This window comes from Phragmites australis, chromosome 9, assembly GCF_958298935.1.
Source record: "Phragmites australis chromosome 9, lpPhrAust1.1, whole genome shotgun sequence".
In the NCBI taxonomy this organism is placed as follows: domain Eukaryota; kingdom Viridiplantae; phylum Streptophyta; class Magnoliopsida; order Poales; family Poaceae; genus Phragmites; species Phragmites australis.
In genome coordinates, this window is record NC_084929.1 from 24338196 (window position 1) to 24354252 (window position 16057).

Here is a 16057-nt window from a genome sequence, read left to right on the forward strand (position 1 = left end):
GGGAAGCCGAGAATTTTGCCCACCCACTGCTCGCGTAGGCGGTAGGCGACCACGCAACAGTGACAGGCAAAAATGGAAGTCGCATGACACGTTGACCAGAGCGCCACGGGAGACGAAATGACGAGACCACACCGTGCACCAGCAGCCGCCCAGACCGCAGGACAAACGGTGTCGACATTGTGATACGCGCCAGCAGGCGTGGGCCCCGCGCCATCCCCTCCCGTCCGCCCGCGTCCCAACCCAGCGCCCACCGCGCGATCACCACCCAACGGACGGGATGCGCCTGACCGCCGGCCTCCCCGTCCGGGGGCGTCGCGGTCAGATCCACCCGCGCGGGCCCCACTGCGACGCAGCAACAATGACACGAGGCCGCGCAACGAGCGGCGTTCACTAGACCAGACCCACTGACACGTGGGGTTCGCGCGACGTGGCTGTGGCGTCAAGATTCCCCCAACCAGGCCAACCTTCCCACTGCACCCGCAGCCAACAACCGCACACCAATTTGGTGGCCCACCCGTCAGTGAAGTCCTGATCTTCCAACGCCGCCCACCTACCAGGCTTCCAATCGTCCAGGCAGACGACCAATTCATTCGCTCGCCACGGTCCACGGCGCTTCCGTCCCTCCCTTCGCCTCCGCAGAATCGTGGGCGAAATCCCACATCGCCGGAGCCGATCGCGCCGTGCAGGCGCTGGGGTTTAGGGTTAGGCTTGGAGTTTCTGGAAATGGAAGCCTCCGATTCCGGCGGGGGCGGCGCCGGGGATGTCGTCGGGGAGCCCGTGTGGGACTGGGGCAACCTCCTCGACTTCGTTGTCCAGGATGACGACTCCCTGGTCCTCCCGTGGGACGACGCCGCCGGGATCGGAGCACCCGATACCACCGAGGCGGCCGCGGCGCTGCTCCCTACCCCGCCCGCGCAGCCGGTGGAGGTGGGGCCGGAGCCGGAGATGCGGCCGGTGCTGCCGCCGCCGCTTCTCCAAGTTCAGGGGATCGGGTGCCGCGTGAGGAAGCGCGACCCGCGGCTGGTCTGCCCGAATTACCTCGCGGGGATGGTGCCGTGCGCGTGCCCCGAGGTGGACGAGATGGCGGCCGCCGTGGATGCGGAGGACGTGGCCACGGAGTTGCTGGCCGGCGCGCGGAAGAAGATTAAGGCTGCCGGACGTCGGGGAAAAGCGGGAGCCGTAGGTGGTGGCGGAGTAACAGCAGGAGGAGGAGGTGCAGTAGGGGCTGGCCGTGCGGCGGCAGCAGAGATGAGGTGCCAGGTTCCTGGGTGTGAGGCGGACATACGGGAGCTGAAGGGGTATCACCGCCGGCACCGGGTGTGCCTGCGTTGCGCTCACTCTGCTGCTGTCATGCTCGAAGGCGTCCAGAAGCGCTACTGCCAGCAGTGCGGCAAGTAAGCCCAAGTTTCTCCACTCCTATTTTCTTTTTTGTATATTTCATTGGGATAGACCAATATGCCTGAAGCGATGCAGTCGCTATTGATATTGCTATGTGATTTCATGTATTAAAGTTCTTTTATAAGGTCGTGTTTGTTGGATTACCTTTCCTTTTATCCAAACGTGATTCATAGAATGCTCAAGTGATGTTTGGGCATTTCACCAAAGATCGGTACATGCTCTTCATTTTCTTAGTGAAGGGTTGTATTCCGTCGTGGTTGATATCTAGAACTGCTGTTTACTTCTCAAGGATTTGTACCGTTGTTAGCTTTTCTGACAACAGATCATCACAGAAAATTCATTTTTCAGCACAGCTTCGTGGGGTTAACCATGTTAAAAATTAACTATGGTGCAGAAAAACCTACCATGCTACACATCGCTGGAGAACGTAGAGCTAAGTAACTTAGTTTCTTTTATTGGGCATACTAGTTGACTGACATGCTATATTTGATGTATGAGTTTGTAATTTAAATGACAAGGCTTAACTAAGAACACTATCACCCAAAGTTTTTGTCTGAGAGGTCAGTTATGGATTGCTTAATTGTTTTGAGGGTTCAGACATCGTTGTTAAACTTATTTAGCATTGGCTGGAACTCCCATAAAGTTTCTAGTTAATTCCATTGCCAGACAGAATTTTACTGATACATGTCGACATGGCTGTTGATCTATGTAAGCAAATATCATGCAGCATTCATTGTAATGCAATTTTAAGTTCTAGTTAATTTTGAAAAACAAAGGCATACTCTAGTGCAGAATTTTTTTTGTGTCAATGTAAGCAAATGCCGTATCAGCCGACTGTTTGGAGTGCCTTTGGTAGTAGAACACAATTGAGATAGTGTGTAGGGGCTGCTGTTACCACAGGGAAGAGAAGGGCAGAGAAATAGGTGCGTGGGGTGGAGAGGGAAAGATAGAGATACAAGTTCTAGATTGATGCCCATCTATTTATAGAAGATTCCCATAACATTCAACCCTAACATATCAAAATTCGGAATTCTAATGACCCTGGATATTCAAACCTTTCAAAAAGGATGAAACATTAGAAAACCGTCTCTAACAAAACTGTACTCCTTAACAAACAGAATTAGCAAAACAAATTCATCCTGGAAAATGCTGCTTCTCCTGTGCGTGGGCTGGTGTCCAGCACCACACCACCCTATACATCTCTCTGCCAACCTTTTGAGTGCTTTATATTTTTTTGGAATATTTTGTATAGTGATATTTAAACTAAAATTTTGATAATTTGCCATCTCTATTGTTTAAACTATGGTGTGCTGTAATCAACTTTTGTGTCTTATCTCCCTTTTGAAATTTGTGTTCATTTCAGGTTCCATATATTGCTAGATTTTGATGAAGATAAAAGGAGTTGCAGAAGAAAGTTGGAGCGGCACAACAAAAGAAGACGAAGAAAACCTGATTCCAAAGGACTGTTTGAGAAAGAAATGGATGCACAATTGGATCTGTCAGCAGATGTTAGTGGTGATGGTGAACTTAGGGAAGGTAGAAATTGAACTTTCTCAAATTTTCAGGCAAAGAAACTTACTTTGACAGTTACACCTATTTATCAGCTTAGCATGAATATTCATTTTAGTTTGGCTGTTAATCATGAAGGACTATGTAGATCAGTTTATGCGGTTTTGCATGGCCACTAAAAAAATGAATCATGTCTGTTTAGGTAACTACCAATAGGGCACCAACAAACTTCCCATCTTTCAAACAGATTTGCTATTTATCTCTAGTGATTTTTGGTTTCACCTATCTATCAAACTTGTGGGTCCACAAGGAGGATAGGCACAAAAAGGGAAAACACAAAAGTTGAGTGATATGTCTTGAATTTTCACTCTGAAAATGAATAAGGAGTGTTTTAAAAAAAAGTTTGCTCCAACAGAATATATTCTATTAGAGGTATAATAGTACTATGCCAGGTAAGAGGAAAGTAAAGAATCCTTGAAAAAATAACAATTTGTAAAGATGTGATCTGCACTGTTTACGTCAGTGAAAATTGCATTCACTGTATAGATAGTACTTCATTGACTAGGATCCTGAATTATTGGAAACATGTGGTTAGCAAGTCCAATCAAAACTCAGTAGTTCTAATTTGTTCAGGATACATATTTTTGATAGTGTAAATTCATTTATAATTTGATTCAAGTAGCGCAACCTTTTACTTAGGTTAATACTGATGTTCTTAGTGGTGTTTCAAAAATTTTAGCTCAAGATCGGAATATGCAAAAGATAGGGTATCGCTACCGATTATTGTAAGCTTCTGCGATAACATAATCTTATCCAATATTCTGAATGGAAATTTTTGTCTGTTAGCGAGTGATTACCCATATTTAAACGCTAACCTTATGAGCCTTGATATGCGGAGGGTGTGGGCTACAATGAATGCTTTGCTGGGTGCATGTGTGATGATACAGTTCTAAATAACATGGAAGTTTTTGTGGTCAAACCGCCAACATAATTTTTTATAGCATCAAGATTCATCTAAAAGAAGTAGAAGTACATTACCTTCTCTTACACTGATTTGGTGTTAACTTCATGGATCGATAATGTGAGCCAAACCCTTCATGAACATTGAACTATGCTACGAAATCAATTAAGAAATAGAAGGCACGATGTCATGCTTCCACATTTTGAAAATAAAATGAAAACCTTTGTCGAGCCACACCTTATTACCGGATCAGTGGTAGGGAAGTGTTGGAAAAAGAAGATCATGAGTTTTCGGGTTTGGAACAGATGGGACAACAAGGGATAGTGGAGCTTCCCTCGGTCTGCTGGCGGGGCTCATTGTTGACTGGTGTTTCATCAAGGCTTTGAGACTTAAGAGATAGAAAGGGAACTTATTCTTGCTTCAATTGCAGAGATTGACAACACCATTTATATAAGGAATCTCTAACAATATAGAATCTAAGGAACAGATAAGCTAAGTGAAAAAGTCATTGATAACTTTCTTATCAAGCAAAATCCCCTCAAACTGCACTGCAGTTTTTGCTGCCTGATAGCACACTGCCCTCCCCTGTTGTTGGTGCAGTGCCATTTTGTGCCCCATGAGTAGTGGCCTGGACCCATGATGGTTGTATGACTTGCCCCAAAAAGAGTCCATAACACACCCTATACAGTTTTAACATAAATGCAACAAGTTGGTGGACATATTAGCCCCAAATTTGCTGGCAAGTAAGTGTGGCAATTGGTCAGGACTTTTTGTTTGACGCACAAATTGGGGTTGCTGCACTCAAATTTGTCATCCCACACTTTGCTTAAGTATAATCTTGGGCTACTTCTGTTGAGCCCTACCATTAAGCATGATCTCTGCCACCGATTGCCTTATGCCAAAAAGTTTAAAAACGATAGTATGTCTATATCATTGGAGCCATTTGTTAACAAATTACTAGCCTTGACTTGATGAAAATATTGGTCATATTTTATCTGTTTCTGCCAACTCAACCAAGCAAACCCTGGGTTCAAACCAGCTATATTAGTGTCTTGATTGACTCTTACTGAATGAGGCTATTTGATATTTTCTTCTCTGCATGCTTTTATCTCCCGAGTTTTTATTTTCAGACATGCTAAAGTTTGTGCTATCCAGTCTGAAATGTCTTTGTTAACTTATTTTTTTATACAGAGAACATGGAAGGCACAACTAGTGAGATGCTTGAGACTGTTCTTAGCAACAAGGTTTTGGACACAGAAACACCCGTGAGATCTGAAGACGTGCTTAGTTCACCAACCTGCACACAACCCAGTTTGCAAAATGACCAAAGTAAAAGTGCAGTGGCTTTTTCAGCTTCCGTTGAGGCCTGCACTGGTGCAAAGCAGGAAAGTGCAAAACTTATCAATTCTCCAATGCATGATACCAAGAGTGTTTATTCATCCTCGGTAGGTTCTTCTTTTCATTCCTACAGAGTTGTTTATTTATATGATGCTGCAATATCAATCTGTTTAGTTCGATGGAGCTTTTTTCATAAAGCCTCACTAATGGTTATAGTAATGTTATACCATCCATTCTAGTGCCCAACAGGACGCATTTCATTCAAGTTGTATGACTGGAATCCTGCAGAATTTCCTCGACGCCTACGGCATCAAGTATGTGGTCTGTCTACAAGTTTCTAACATAGAATGATATTTTCAGGCAAAACAAAATTGTTCTGAAGCGATGCTTTATGTCAAATATGCAGATATTTGAATGGCTTGCTAGTATGCCTGTTGAATTGGAGGGCTATATTCGCCCTGGCTGTACTATTTTAACCATATTTATTGCAATGCCACAACATATGTGGGACAAGGTATGGATGCTTCTTATAATACAACATGATTAATTTTTCAAGCCAAATGAATAGATGCTCTAAAGAACGGATTCACAGTATTGTCCTTTACCATGTATTGGTTATGAACTGCTAAATATAAAACTACTTCCTGTCCAAATAGATATAGCTACCACATGCGTACAGTCATCTCCTGCCACTTCTGACTACAGATATATTTATGTGTATTTTGGTTGGCAACTTGAAAACAAAATTTGTAGACTTGTTGTAAAAATTCCATCATACCATGATCAATCCTTGCAAAGAAAAAGATAATCATGATCAAAATTGGTGGCATCTTGGATACTGACGGTAAAAGTTGACATCTATATTTTTGACTGGGGTTAGTATATAAAACGTAGATGAACAAAAGGTAAGCTGGTATTTCTCATATTAAACTCATGTAGCTGCCATGTGCAAACGCTGTGTTCTAGAAAACTGTTCAGAATACAGATAAATGCAAACATGGAAATAAACAGAGAAATAACTAATTAGTGTTACACCTTATGATTTGTATTTGCACCACTTTATATGCACTTGGAGTCAGATTGAGAGTTAGTACATAAATAATTATATTAATGAGAATCTATTTCAATCTATAGATAGTGTTGCATGATTTTTAATCCTGAGCAGTTAGTATTATTTCAGTTTCTATTTGCATGCAGTTAGTGGTCATGCATTTCAGTTTTTCAGTTTCTATGCAGTTAGTTTTTTAATTAGCAGTTTATGCATGTAGGTCTTTAGTGCTCAGACATGCGCTAAAGAGCTGGTTGTGAGACTTGTTGTTTGTTTTATAAAAAGGAGAAAGCTGCGGTCTTAGAGTAGCACAAAAAATTCCTGCGTGTTCTCCCGTGTGTTCATCATGGTTGACTCCAACAAATAGCTGAAAAGCACCACATTGTTAAATAATGTATCAGACCACCATAATTGGCAGGCATCCACCAGCTCCAGGAATTGGCAAGCATTGTTGATTACTGAAGGATAAACTACTTGCCACCTAACCAATAATAATAGTGAGGTTGATGTCAGGGTATTGCACACTGCTGAGTATGATTAATATACCTGTGTGTATATGCATGCAATTTTCTGGTATTGAGCAGAGTGTGATGTGCGGCATACCAGCTGTGATTAGCATTTTCTCGTTGATATTTTACTTGCAGGTGTTAGCCAGTACATATTAGTTATATTTTGGTTTATATGTTGCACGAGCCAGTAGCCAATGCAGGCTCCAGTTCTAGCATGAAAAAACTGATAGGAAATATAGTTCTTCATTCAGCTGTGATTAGCTGATAGTTACTGTATCTGAAAGAATGTTATTTAGATTCCATTGATGAGGTCAAAAGGAAGGGCTTAATGACGAAAACTAGTCTTGATTCTTTATGTCCCAACGGTATATAGGGTGTTTGTTTTGTTCCCTAATTGCCCAAGCAATTTGTGCCTAAATCTGGCATAAAGAAATTTGGTGCTTTTTTTTAAAAAAAAATCCACCTCGATCTGGCCAAAAATTCAGAAAGTAATAATTGAATTGCTGATCTGAACAGAATCTTGTGCCTTTTGCAATACACCAAATACATACGTATTGTAGTCTTCAAACCATGCACAAGGATGACACTTTCCCAGATTTTTTAATAGCTGATGCCTAATTTTGTACATGAGCCCTCTGTCTATGATTTTCAGTTTTTTTATAGCTTTGTTGTTAATGATTTATGGTTGCATGGTGACAAGAAAAGCTATGATGTCCCTAATGCATATATGCATTTTTTGTCAGTTATCAGATGATGCAGCCAATCTTCTTAGAAACTTGGTAAATTCTCCGAACAGTCTTCTGTTGGGTAAAGGGGCCTTCTTCATTCATGTCGATAATGTGATATTTCAAGTATTGAAAGGTGTGTATAATGTGACTTGTTATTTCATGACATAATGGTTCATGATACTTTGTCATTTCTACTTGTACACAAACTTCTTTGTTCTAACATTAGATATATTCGGTACATTGATTTCAGTCAGGCTTAAGGCTATCATTACAAGATACAGTTTAAATTGTACCTATGAGTTATGATAGTTATCGTTCTTTGCATATTATCTGTGCTAATATCTGCTGAAAAAACTTTCCCCACCCAACACGGATGATTATTTATGTCTCATAACTGGATGACCCGTTGGCTTTTCAATTGTTGGATGCAAGACTCCTTGGCTCCTGTACTGACATGCATAATATTATTGTCAGTAAAACTAATAATGCTATCTCGAACCATTTGTTAATTGATATGAATTGTGAACTTGTGCGATTTAATTGTGTAGCTTATTGCACTTCTGTTTTCATGGTATAAGTACCTGATTAATGATTGAGGATTTGTAACGGATGTACTTAAGATGGAGCGACATTGATGAGTACCAGATTAGAGGTGCAAGCCCCAAGGATCCATTATGTTTATCCAACATGGTTTGAAGCAGGGAGACCTGTTGAACTCCTCCTTTGTGGAAGTTCTCTTGACCAGCCTAAATTCAGGTATAAGTTCCCTTTCTGCTGGAATCCTTAGGAAACAGTATGCCCTTGTATGTTCTAGTGATTTCCACTGGCTATTTTTCTATCATGACATGACATTTTTTATTCTGAAAACATCTACAGGTATATCTGTCACTTTCTAAGAGTCCATCTCTTGTGACAAATTCTTGATGTTGACTTGCCACATTGTACTAGATGAAATCAAACCACTAGTTTTTAGCATGTGCCTGTCAACTTGGAGAAACACATGAATGAACTTGAGTGCTAAATAATAGCCATGCACCATTTTTTTAAGGAAATTGGTTGGTACCCAGGGCATCCTGCACCCCCTTTAGCCAAAAAAGATTAATCCAACATGTTGCTATGTTTAAAAAAATCCATAAAAATTCATATATGCAGTACACATAAGAGTTAAATAAACCTGCAAAAATTCAATTTCAAAATTGAAATTCAGCCTAGATATCAAGATTAAAAAAACACAAGTGATACTGTTATCACATGATGAACATGCCTGATTGACCACTTGTCTATTTTGTTTCTTGATATCTAGGATGAATTTGAAACTGAATTTTCACAGGTTTACTAAATTTTATGTGTACTACATACATGATTTTTTTTTTTACGAATTTTTGAAACATTGCAACATGCTGACGCCGGAACCCTAAATATGAAATCAGCACTCTTTTTTTTATTTGGTCATATTTCCATGCAGAAACTGTCTAGGAATGAGAGGGAGGGAGCAGTTCCCTGTTAAGTCAAGACATAATACTACATCTAATGCTGTTTATTTTGCTGGATGTGGCTATGCTCAGTCTACATGCAACAAAAAGAATTACGATGTTTCTACGAAAAATGAAGTTCTACTTTGTGCACCTTAAGTGCTTGTTGATGGCTTTCTACACAAGATCTTGTTTCTGCTGAGAAGTTATATCTTAGTAGCTGTTTATGCTTGATCTATGGGTGTTTGGCGCTAATGTAATTTGTGTTCTCATGGCAGGTCACTTGTGTCATTTGATGGGGACTATTTGAAGCATGATTGTTTCCGTTTAACGTCTCATGATGCGTTTGATTGTGTTGAAAATTGTGGTCTTACACTTGATTCTCAACATGAAATTTTCCAGATAAACATCACTCAATCAAGACAGGATACTCATGGACCTGCATTTGTGGAAGTAAGTAATTGTCTCCTTTGACACAATCATCAAATTCCTTCATTGTAGGTTTGCTCTTTGCCTCAGAGGTGGCCACTTGAATCTAGAAATGGTAATTGGTTGGAATAATAGATAATGTGAATTCCGCACTTGCTTTCAACCCCCTTTGAAAAAAGATGCTACATAACATATTTAGTATTTACATGTGGTTAGTTCAGTTAGTCTTAAAATGTCATATGTAATTTGTATTTTTTTGGAAGAATTTATGTAAAGATGATGAATTCTCTTTATAACCTAGTGGTGTGGTTTACTAAAGCATTGGCTAGGGGCCTGGTATGGACGCTAATGGAGGTGTATAAATTAAATCTCATAGTAGAACATCACTTTACATAACATTATACAAAGAGAACCCAATGACAGTTCACTCTTTAGGGTTTTCGTTGGGAAATTCATTTATAACCTGGGACCTTGGCGTTCCCTGTTATAGCATCAGTACATTTAACATTGGGGTAGGGATACAGGACTAATTCACTCTGTTGCTAACATCATCTTGTGCAAGAGGATCGAGCTGATTTCTTTGTCGTTGTCTTGTTTTCAGTTGTACATTGTCAGTAGCGGATTCAGGCTTTCAACCATGGGGGCACAAAGTTAAGCGATGCAATCCACCAAAATTCAAGCGATATAATCCAACCACTAAACAATGAATGAATAAGTTTTAAGTTAGTATGATATAGATAGAAGAAGTTGCATATTTCCTTTACAACTGATGTCACATAATATCTAATATAAAAGCTTAACACGGCGATCTGCCATTTCTTGAAAGCGTTTGATGACATCATCATCACTAACACGTAAAAAAAAATCGCGCTGACCAAACAATCATTTAAGTATTGATCACCCATCCTATTTCATAGCTTGGTCTTCGCATGGTTCATTGCTGAAAAGGACATACTCTTTCAACGCTTGCAGTAGCCACAAGGATCAGGACCAATTTCAGCAACAAATAACAAGTTTATAGTGGTCATGCTTATTTATTTCAAAAAGTTTGATAGAGAGCTCACTAAGATTCATCACTTCCCGAAATCTTTCATCAAGTCGCATATCAACAATAAACATATTAAGTTGTAGAGAAAGTTGGACCAAATCTGCACTTGAGGAATCTTTAGGATAAAACTTTGCAAGTTTAAGAAGTCGTTCCTTGTCATAAGAAGCACTTGAGAAATCTTTAGGATAAAACACCAGTGACTCCACAGAAATTCTGACCAAATTATCGAAGTGGAAAAATCCAGAAGAGTAGAAGATGCAGGATGCCAGCACAGACACCAACAAATAAACCATTCAACTGATTTGGAACACACCCAAGTCCCAGGATTAGGTTTGGGGTACACATTGAGCTTCAAACCTCACGGAGGATTACTTAACATCTCATTGTAGACCCTAATCTAGCAATCTCCTTGTGAATCCGCAACCCAACTCTAATTCACCCTAAATTACAGGAGATTAACCAATCTACCTCGCCGATTCTTTGATTAGTGAGAAGATAGACATAGGAGCGGGGGAAGTTTGGGTGGTGAATCGTACTATTAGTGACGGCAGGTTGGCAGCGCACGTCATCGATCAGTGGTCATCACGCAGTGCGGCAGGGGTCTATCGCGGAGGGACGATCTGCGATCGTTGCGCGTGCGGCCATGCGCGAGGCGCGAGCGTGACGAGGCTAGCCTGGAGGTTGGAGCATAGTGGGAGGCATCGAGTCGAGAGGGGAGGGGATCAATCGAGAGTTCAAGACTGATCATCGATATCTTCCGATGCATACGTGCGGCGTGCGGTGTTGTTCCCGTGTGGGCTTTTTTTGCTCTCAGCTGGGCATCTGGGCCAGTGGTCCTGAAACCTTTATAATTGAAGAGATTTTGTTTATGTACAATAATCGAGGGGTATATATACTTGGTATTTTTGCAAAAATTTTGGGGGGTACAGTTGTACCCTGATTCACCTACAGCAGATCCGCCCCTTTACATTGTTATAAGAATTGCAATTACCCTTTATTTAACTACATGATGATGTTCCACTTTAAGTTGTGGGTCTTCAACAGTTCTGTAGTTGTATATGATGTATGAAGTTCTCTTTTGCAGGTAGAAAACATTTTTGGATTATCAAATTTTGTTCCTATTCTTTTTGGTAGCAAGCAGCTATGTTCTGAACTAGAGAGGATACAGGATGCTCTTTGTGGTTCTTCCTACAAGAACAATGGTGTATCTGGAGAGTTCCCTGGTGCTTCTTCTGACCCTTGTGAGCGCCGGAAACTTCAAAACACTGCTATGTCTAGATTCCTTATAGACATTGGATGGCTTATAAGGAAGCCTTCTCCTGACGAATTTAAAAATGTACTGAGTTTAACAAATATCCAGAGATGGATATACATGTTGAAGTTCTTGATACAGAATGATTTTATCAATGTTCTGGAAATAATTGTGAAGTCAATGGACAACATCATAGGCTCTGAGATTCTTTCTAACTTGGAAAGGGGGAGGTTGGAAGATCACGTTACAGCATTTCTTGGATATGTAAGCCATGCTCGGAACATTGTTGATCATAGATCTAAACATGGCGAGAAAGCACAGCTTGAAACAATATGTGTTATTGATAATTTTCCAAACCAGCCAAGCTTAGGCACTTCTGTGCCACTTGCCAAGGAAGTAAGTGCTACCATGCTGTGATAGTAGAAATTTAAAATAGACCTATATGCTTAACCTTGGGTGCACCTTTCTCTTATTGACATGTATGAATTAATGACTAAATAGAAACATTTCTTTATCCAGGCTTAGTGTCAGAACTTAGGGCTGAGCTCAGGCTTTTGTCCTGAGAGTACAGAGCTATTAATTACTTCATTTAAGTTAAAGAGAAATCTAATCATGAGTGCCATGTGCTGGTTTCCCGTACAATCTTAAACCAGTTAAACTCCTGATCACATTGGATAACACTACCTTCTATTCTTTTGCCTATTTTTTCACCATATGACAAATGCTTCAAGGTTATTTGCCTGCATGACGCATTGGTTTGTTCGCTACTTAACATTTGTATCATCATCTTAGTTTGACTCGTCGAAGAAATGATCAACCAACTGTAAATTAAGATTTTTAGCCCAAGTGTTGCAGTTAGATTATGTTGGAAAGCAAATTAATGAGTCAGTCAGATTCTGTTAATTTGTCTGAGTGATCCTATGAGTTGCATGGTAGAGGCTATTTTTGTTTCATGGAAGTGTTAATATAACAAAAGAAACTGGTGACGCATTTATCCCTTCATTATTTGGAGCCAGTACATTTTCAGTCATATTCATTTTGTAAACTATGTTTGGAAATCTTTTGCAGAATACTAGCCTTGGTGGTGATTATGATTTGAACTCAACTAATGCGGTTTTCAATGAGGAAGAAACTGTGCCACTTGTGACTAAAAAGGTCTCACACAGGCAGTGCTGCCACCCTGATATGAATACTAGGTGGCTTAAACCCTCGCTGGTCGTTACATTTCCAGCCGGTGCCATGAGAATGCAACTTGTTACGACTGTGTTAGTTGCTGCTGTGTTGTGTTTCACAGCTTGTGTTGTCCTTTTCCACCCACACAGAGTAGGGGAGCTTGCAGCTCCAGTAAAGAGGTACTTGTCTAGGGACTCGACATCATAGTTGATGTTAGATCAGTTCTTTTCCCCTCATCCGGTTGCTTTCCCCTGTATCATATGTGCATTGTTAAGTAGATGCATAGTTTGTGCTTCTGATGAAAATCTGGAAGAGGGCCAACGTGCTGGTGCTTTTCCAATTGGTTCAAACTTGCATGTTTTTTCTTTTGGTCAGAAATTCTAAGAACAGATGTCAGAAGTCCTGACCTGCTAGTGCCCGAGTATGTAACTGTTTAAATGGTGTTCAGTGGATAGAAAATAGCTGTCGTATTGCTGCAAAAACTGGGCTTCACTTGTGCGATTCAGTCTTGTGGCATTACTTGACAACTGGAAATCCGTCTTTTTGGAGGATGACTGTTGAATCCAACCTCAACACTTGATTCTGGCAAAATGCCAATCACCTTACATTCTCTAGCCTTACTAATGTAGTTTTTTTTTTTTTTTTATCAGACATGTCTTGCGCTGTGCAGCTGTCTGTAGCACCTGATAAGTGATAAGGGTGCAGGTGCAGCCCTGCGCCCCACGGCGTTCAGGAGTCAGCACGCCGACCGTGTTCCAGTTCAAGCAGGGACAATGAGTGGTGCATCGTAACTTTCTTGTCCCTGCTGCATGGTCGCCCGGCCGTCGCGATGGTTTGTGCTGCACCGTGCATGTGGGTAGCAATCAGTTATCCTCCAATTCGCACATACCCAGCATGGTAGGTGGATCTGGGCTCATTGAACTTTGAATCGTGAACATTTCTGTAGGATGAGAATCGGTTACCAATGCGTATGGCCCTGGAAAACGAAAATCTTTTTTTTTTTGGCGAAACAAACACAAATCAGTTCGTGGTTCTGAAAAAAACACTGAGAATAGATTGTAGAGTAGATAAAACAATGATTTGAACTCATATTTTCTCATTGATTGATGCTTGTTTATATATACAGTGAATAGGTGCTCGCTCGAGAGGTATCCCCGAACGGGTGTCTGATGCCCAACGGTCACATTTGATTTCTAACACTCTCTCTTGATCAATACCGGTCTATATATATATGTATATATATTATCATGAGAACTCCTCCAAAAACTCTGTTGGAAAAATATAAGGAGAGTAATAGCGATATACTGTTAAAAACTACTTTAAAACTCAGTGAGAAAATAAGAAGAAAATGATACTGCATATATTGATTATTGTCTTTTTGTTAACTCATATGAGAAAAATCTTGTAAAAGGAAAAATTCATAAGCGAGTTTAGTGAACAATAGATATGTTTTGTATACCTCTTTTAAAAACCCTGATAGGAAAAAAAAGAGATATGACATTTGTTTTGTGTAGATATTATCTCATTAAAAACCTTTTATGAGAAACTTTATAAGTAAAACTCATAAAGGAAAAAGAGTACAATATGATGTATGAACAAGTTAAATTCAGGAGGATACTTCCCCTGATTTTTGCAAATCTCGAAGTCGTCGCATACCAATATCATGAACATATTTTTGAAATATCGAAGTTGGTAAGGACTTTGTGAATAAATCTACGAGATTATCACAAGATTTAATTTGCAAGATGTTTATCTCCCCACTTTGTTGTGACTCATGAGGATAAAATAGTTTAGGGACAATATGCTTAGTGATATTGCTTTTTATGTAACATGTTTGCATCTGAGCAACACAAGTAGCATTATCTTCGTAGAGAATGGTAGGTGATTCAATAGAACCAATACAACATGACTGTTGTATGTAGTTTATCATTCCGCGAAGCCACACGTATTCCCGTGATGCCTCATATAATGCAACTATTTCAGAATGATTGGTGGATGTAGCCACTAGAGTCTATTTGAAAGACTTCTATGAAATGGTTGTCCCACCATGTAGGAACACAAAGTCTGTCTATGATCTGGCATTATGGGGATCATCAGTGTATCCAATCATATTTGAATCTTCGTTTATTTGAAATTGAAAGAATAGACCAAGATCTTTAGTGCCTTGGAGATATCGAAAGATATTCTTAACTCCCGTCCAATGGCGTTTAGTTAGAGCAGTGCTATGCCTAGCTAGTAAGTTTACTGCAAATGCGATATCAGGCCTGGTGCAATTTACAAGATACATGAGCGCTCCTATGACACTGAGATATGAAACCTCAGGTCCCTGTATCTCTTCTGCATCTTCCTGTGATCTAAATGGATCTTTCTCCATGTCTAGAGATTGAACAACCATGGGGGGTTTTAGATGGATATAATTTGTCTATATTGAATTTCTCCAATATTTTCTGAATATAGGTAGCTTAGTGTACACTAATTCCCGAGGGAAGGTGCTCGAGTTGTAGACCCAAGAAAAATTTGGTTTTACCCAAATCCTTCATCTCGAATTCCGTCTTTAGATGATCACGTGCTTCACTGATATCTTGTGTGTTACCAATAATATTTAGATCATCAACATACACTGAGATAATACAAAATCCTGTCGAGGATTTCTTGATGAACACGCATGGACAATCATCATTGTTGGAGTAACCTTTCTGCAGAAGGAACTCACTAAGTCGGTTGTACCACATTCGTCCAGACTGCTTTAAGCCATATAGTGACTTATTAACCTTTACACAATATATGTTTCGGTTTGTATTTGGATTCAGAATTTGGATTCCATCGGGAACCTTCATGTATATATCCGAATCAAGTGACCCATATAGATATGCAGTCACTACATCCATCGACTGCATAGATAAATGATTTTTTACTACCAATGAGATAAGATATCGGATTGTGATTCCACTCATGACTAGAGATAGGTTTCATTGAAATCAATGCCGGGTCTCTGCGTGAACCCTTGTGCTATTAGCCTTGCTTTGTATCTCACCACCTAGTTGTTCTCATTCCGTTTCCAGACGAAAACCTATTTGAATCCCACAGGGAAGACATTTGGAGGTGTAGGTATTACTTTTGTGAATACCTCTCTTTTTGTGAGTGAGGCTATCTCTACTTGGATTGCATCCTTCCATTGAGTCAAGTCCGAGT

The 16057-nt window shown here is 40.3% G+C and overlaps 1 protein-coding gene across 1 annotated transcript; it reads left to right on the top strand.

Moving 5' to 3' along the window:
- The first annotated feature begins 555 nt into the window (after positions 1 to 555).
- LOC133928868 (squamosa promoter-binding-like protein 9) lies at positions 556 to 13470 on the top strand. Its single transcript, XM_062375372.1, has 10 exons — positions 556 to 1394; positions 2762 to 2934; positions 5060 to 5313; positions 5446 to 5520; positions 5613 to 5720; positions 7507 to 7624; positions 8112 to 8247; positions 9242 to 9416; positions 11525 to 12088; positions 12761 to 13470. The coding sequence occupies exons 1-10, from the start codon at positions 724 to 726 to the stop codon at positions 13070 to 13072; spliced, it is 2586 nt and encodes an 861-aa protein (XP_062231356.1). The 5' UTR covers positions 556 to 723; the 3' UTR covers positions 13073 to 13470.
- Positions 13471 to 16057: the final 2587 nt, after the last annotated feature.